Source organism: Babylonia areolata, chromosome 8 (genome assembly GCF_041734735.1).
Source record: "Babylonia areolata isolate BAREFJ2019XMU chromosome 8, ASM4173473v1, whole genome shotgun sequence".
Taxonomy (NCBI): Eukaryota; Metazoa; Mollusca; class Gastropoda; order Neogastropoda; family Buccinidae; genus Babylonia; species Babylonia areolata.
This window is the reverse complement of record NC_134883.1, coordinates 32,273,764-32,278,763: the sequence shown is the minus strand read 5'-3', so window position 1 is coordinate 32,278,763 and position 5,000 is coordinate 32,273,764. Positions and strand designations below refer to the sequence as shown.

At 45.8% G+C, this 5,000-nt stretch overlaps 1 protein-coding gene across 2 annotated transcripts in view; it reads left to right on the top strand.

The window, feature by feature from the left end:
* LOC143284750 (LHFPL tetraspan subfamily member 3 protein-like) overlaps positions 1-5,000 on the top strand; it is a 15,182-nt gene that overhangs the window by 3,224 nt on the left and 6,958 nt on the right. The window contains exons 4-5 of one of the 2 annotated variants that reach the window (XM_076591717.1): positions 2,046-2,279; positions 4,098-4,119. In XM_076591717.1, the coding sequence (XP_076447832.1) occupies positions 2,046-2,279; positions 4,098-4,111 (248 nt within the window). In that variant the 3' untranslated portion in view covers positions 4,112-4,119. The remainder of the gene's footprint in view (positions 1-2,045; positions 2,280-4,097; positions 4,120-5,000) is intronic. The other variant, XM_076591716.1, reaches the window with a different exon arrangement.

Here is a 5,000-nt window from a genome sequence, read left to right as displayed (position 1 = left end):
GTATCATGTTTATTTATGTTCAGTTCACATTCAGTTTCTGTTTTGATCATCAAGCGAAAAAAAGACGGAATGGTCAACAGGCATGTCCGAGATTTGTGTGTACAGAAATGTGACTGTACCTGTGGCCCAGTTTTCTTTTCCACGTGCGGGATCTATATTTATTTTTTTTTTAGCCCTGATATGGCCCTGTATGACTGGACTATAATAAGAAATAATAATAAAAAGGAAAAGATATTCTTCTTCGTTCGTGGGCTGCAACTCCCACGTTCACTCGTATACATGTACACCAGTGGGCTCTTACGTGTTTGACCGTTTTTACCCCGCCTTGTAGGCAGCCGTACTCCGGGATGTACATGCTGGGTATGTTCTTGTTTCTACCGAACACTGACATGGATTACAGGATCTTTAACGTGCGGGTTTTTTTTTTTTTTTTTTTTTTTTTTACCCACCTTGCGCTGTTACCGAGATTCGAGCCAGGCACCCACTTATTCAAAGTCCAACGCTTTGACCACTCGGCTATTTTTGCGGCCGTCCGAAAAAGATAAAGATAAAGGCAGCGAGAGAAGTGATGACCGATATCTGGCTCTTGTCTCACACGTCACACTCCAGACGTTGTTCAGCACTGGGACTGGGTTTGGACAAGCACTGAAATGGACTTTGTTGTTAATTGCCAAGGCACGAATAATGCACATGTGAGATTGTTTAGAATTGAATTAGCGATTCTTCTTCTTCTTTCCGTTACACGACCAACATCGACTTGCCGATGACTCTGTCGTGGTTCATGCATGCTGGGTATTTTCGTGTCTCCATAACCCACCGATCACTGACATGGGTTACAGGATCTTTAACGTGCGTATTTGATCTTCTGCGTGGTTATACACACGAAGGGGGTTCAGGCACTAGCAGGTCTGCACATATGTTGACCTGGGAGATCGGAAAAATCTCCACCCTTTACCCACCAGGCGCCGTTACCGTGATTCGAACCCGGGACCCTCAGATTGAAAGTCCAACGCTTTAACCACTCGGCTATTGCGCCCGTCTATTACCAGTACTGCATGGTTAATACAGCAAAGTGACATGGGAAATGATTACAAACCCTTTTGGGTTTTTTAGTCACACATTTAGTGTGACAAACTAATTAGACGCTGTGACGGGTTACGGTTGTCAAGTTGTGTGTGTGTGTGTGTGTGTGTGTGTGTGTGTGTGTGTGTGTGTGTGTGTGTGTGTGTGTGTGTGCGTGCGTGTGTGCGCGCGCGTTTTGTGTGAGTGAGTGTGTTTGTGTTTGAAGGCGTGAACATGACAACTGCTTATCCGCGTGCATACCTGCGTTCGTAAGTGTACAAATGTCATAATGAAATTATTTCATCCTTAATATCCATCTTTCGTTTATTATTTTCAAGTAGTTATTCAATTTACTGCGGGTTATAGCCACGAAGCGAGGCTCATCTCTATACACAAAGAGTGGAGGGGTGGGGGTGTGGCGGGTGGGGAAGGGGGGGGGGATTAGAATTCTCGGTAAGGGAGAGTGCCATTTGTTGTATCACTGCCGCAGTTTCCAATGGTGATATAAATTTCGGCGTGTTTGCGTGCATGTGCGTTTGCGTGTGCGCGAGTGCGTGTGTGTGTGTGTGTGTGTGTGTGTGTGTGTGTGTGTGTGTGTGTGTCCGTATGCCGGTGTGCATGTGCGTGTGCGAGTGCACGTGTGTGTGTGCGCGCGTGAGTGTGCGCGTGTGCGTCTGCGCGCGTGCGTGTATGCGTGTGTGTACATGTACATGATAATATATATTGATATATATATGTGTGTGTGTGTGTGTGTGTGTGTGTGTGTGTGTGTGTGTGTGCGCGCGCGCGCGAACGTGACTGTTCATTCGTGCGCGATCGGTTGTGTGTGTGTGTGTGTGTGTGTGTGTGTGTGTGTGTGTGTGTGTGTGTTTTCATTCGTGTGCGTTCGGTGTGTATGTGTGTGTGTGTGTGTGTGTGTGTGTGTGTGTGAGTGAATGTTGCCTCATTTGGGTATTTTTTGTTGATGATGTTTATCCCCCCAGCCGTGCTGATGTTACTGGGCTGTATCATCTTCCCCAACGGCTGGGACCACGTGGACATTCGGAAGGTGTGCGGGATCGACTCCGGCAGCTACGACATCGGCGTCTGCGGCCTCCGCTGGGGCTACATCCTGGCCATCATCCTCATCTTCGACGAGGCCATCTTGGCCATCCTGGCCTTCGTGTTGGCCGCCAAGCAGGCCCGCCTTCTGCCCGGGGTCTACAAGAAGGAGAAGGGTAAGTGGCAACAGTGTGGGATGGGATATTGATACGTGCTGGTATGGATCGTTTTTTATTTTTTTATTTTATTTTTTTTAAAGGAAGTGTCATGTCTTAGGTTTTGTTCCAGTGTAGGTCTTTTATTTGCCTGTGTGTGTGTGTGTGTGTGTGTGTGTGTGTGTGTGTGTGTGTGTGTGTGTGTGTGTGCGCGCGCGCGCGCGCGCGTGCTTGCTTGTTGAACTCGGTAGCGTAAGCAGCATTGACTTGAAGTTGTGTTATTTTGCGTACATGGAATGAGAGAGTTATCATCACTTTTTTTTTTTAATTGTTCGTTAATCCTCAACAGCTGGCAGACAGAGAGAGAGAGAGAGAGAGAGAGAGAGAGAGAGAGAGAGAGAGAGAGAGAGAGAGAGAGGACGATGAATCTAAACCTAGATATCTTCGTTTTCCTTTAAAAAAAAAAAAAAAAAAAAAAAAAAAAAAAAAGTGGTAAACTGTCAAAAAACAGTCTGGGTATACTTTGAACCTTATTTATTAAGATTTGCGCTTGGGGTGTGTTGAGGGTGGGGGTGGGGGTTAGAAGTAGGAATGCGTTTAGAAATCTGTTAATGATGCTTATGTTAGCAATTTTTATTCCTCCAAAGAGGAGTTTAGCAAGCGGTAGCTGTTTCACACTGTGTAGTGCTCAGACGGAGCTGTATTATCAGTGGTTTCTCCATTCAACTGGGAAATCATTTACAGCTTAGTCGTTTGTGAAGTACTATGACTCTCAAACCAGGAGGCAAGACTGCACTGGCTCTTAGTGCTGCAGCCTTGGGGTTAGTTGGCCTTTGGGAACCATCCCCAACGCTGACTGTCCCAAAACCCTCTTGGCCGAGACAGTGGGGGTGTAAACCTGGGCAAGACAATCTCCACAATAACCAAATTCTAGCCCAGATAGTCGGCGGGACAGCAGTTGACTCCTCTGCTGTTCTGATGGTCATAGTCGGACACGACTGACTATTATAGTGCTCACCGGGTCTGGTATACCCCCCTTTCAGCTGCTGACCAGAGAGAAACCCTATCACTCAAAGAAAGATAGTATATATATATATATCGATATTCGATATATCGATATATATATATATCGAATTCGTAACGAATACATTCATTTATATATGTATGAGAGTCAGATGATAGTCAGTCGTGTTCAATTTTTATTTTGGGGGGATTCGAACCTACAGTCTGTTGACTGACAGAGGCTGGACAGTCAGTCGTGTCCGAGTACGACCATCAGAACAGCAGAGGAGGTAAATGCTGTCCCGACTATCTGGGCTGGAATTTGAATGTAGTGGAGAGTGTCTTGCCCCAAGTTACAGCCCCACTTTCTCGGCCAAAAGGGTTTTAGGACAGTCGACGTTAGGATAGTTCCCAAAGGCCATGTATACATAGGAACAGGAGAAGGAGAGAAAATAAACAAAACATGAAACCTTGCTCCGAACAACTTGACCTCTATCAGGGCGATCAGCCTAAAGGGAGAGAACCCCTCCTTCCCACCTCCTCCCTCCTTCCCGACCCTTCTCCCTCGCTTTCAGTTCCTGGGATGGTTATCACTGTCGGTCTTATCAGTTGATGTGTGTGTGTGTGTGTGTGTGTGTGTGTGTGTGTGTGTGTGTGTCTGTGCCTGTGTGTCTGTGTGTGTGTGCTCGCTGAGAGAGAGAGAGAGAAGAGAGAGAGAGAGAATAACTTATTTTCATGTGCTTCGGTTACTTATTTTCATGTGCATCTGTACACGTGTTTGAAAATGATCATCAAAGTAAATAGATAAATAATCATCCTCGTTCCTCTCTTTTTCAGACTCCAAAAAGTAAAAAGTGTGGTAGGTATAATTACCTCAAAACAGATCAAAATGTTTAGCCTGGATTCGTACTGGTAGCCTGACATTCCTACCCACCCACCCACCCACCTCTTCTCTTCTCTTCTTTTGTTGTTGTTTGTATCGAGATCTCTGTCAGTGTCCAAAGAAAGTGAGCTTTTCTGAGGATGATTAGCTGCACGTAAAAGAACCAACGGCAACAAAAGGGTTGTCCAAGGTTTGTGAATTCTGGCCAGATTCTGTTAAAAGAAAAAAAAGTGTTTTGGTAACAAAGCAAAGCAAATACACATGCAGACGGGGGGGGGGGGGGGGGGGGGGGGTGAGTGTGGTGTTGCACCAAGAAGACGGCTCCGGTGGAGGACAGTGATTCAAAGTGAAGCTGTACAACCTCCCAGATGAAGGAGACTTTTGTTGAAGAGAAAAAATACCATTGTTCTAAAAATAGATGGATAGCTTATTGGCCAGGAAAGCTGAAGCCAAATGTACGCCATACTGACACTCGCATCCGAATGTCAGTCCGTTGAAAAGTCGTCTGCTAACTTAGGTGGTAGTTTCTGAATTGTAACCGTGAATCTTCGATGAAATCGTGTCATGCTTGCCCCCATGACATGCCAAATGTTGTGTCTTGATTGATATTTGCCAGTGGTTTATTTACCAAAGTTATTATAGGGAAACAGTGCAGTGACACGTAGCGCAAACTTGCTGTGGAGGCACACACAGGATGGTCAGCTTAACTAACGCCGCGAGCAAGTGAAAGCTTGCCGTGAAGCAGTCATCGTAGCCAGCTGAGCGCTCGGCTACATAATTATATAAAGTTTTCGTTTCGTGCTGTACTGACACAAGTGGCAAAATGGCTGATTGAACACTTCCGCTGGCTTCAGTTT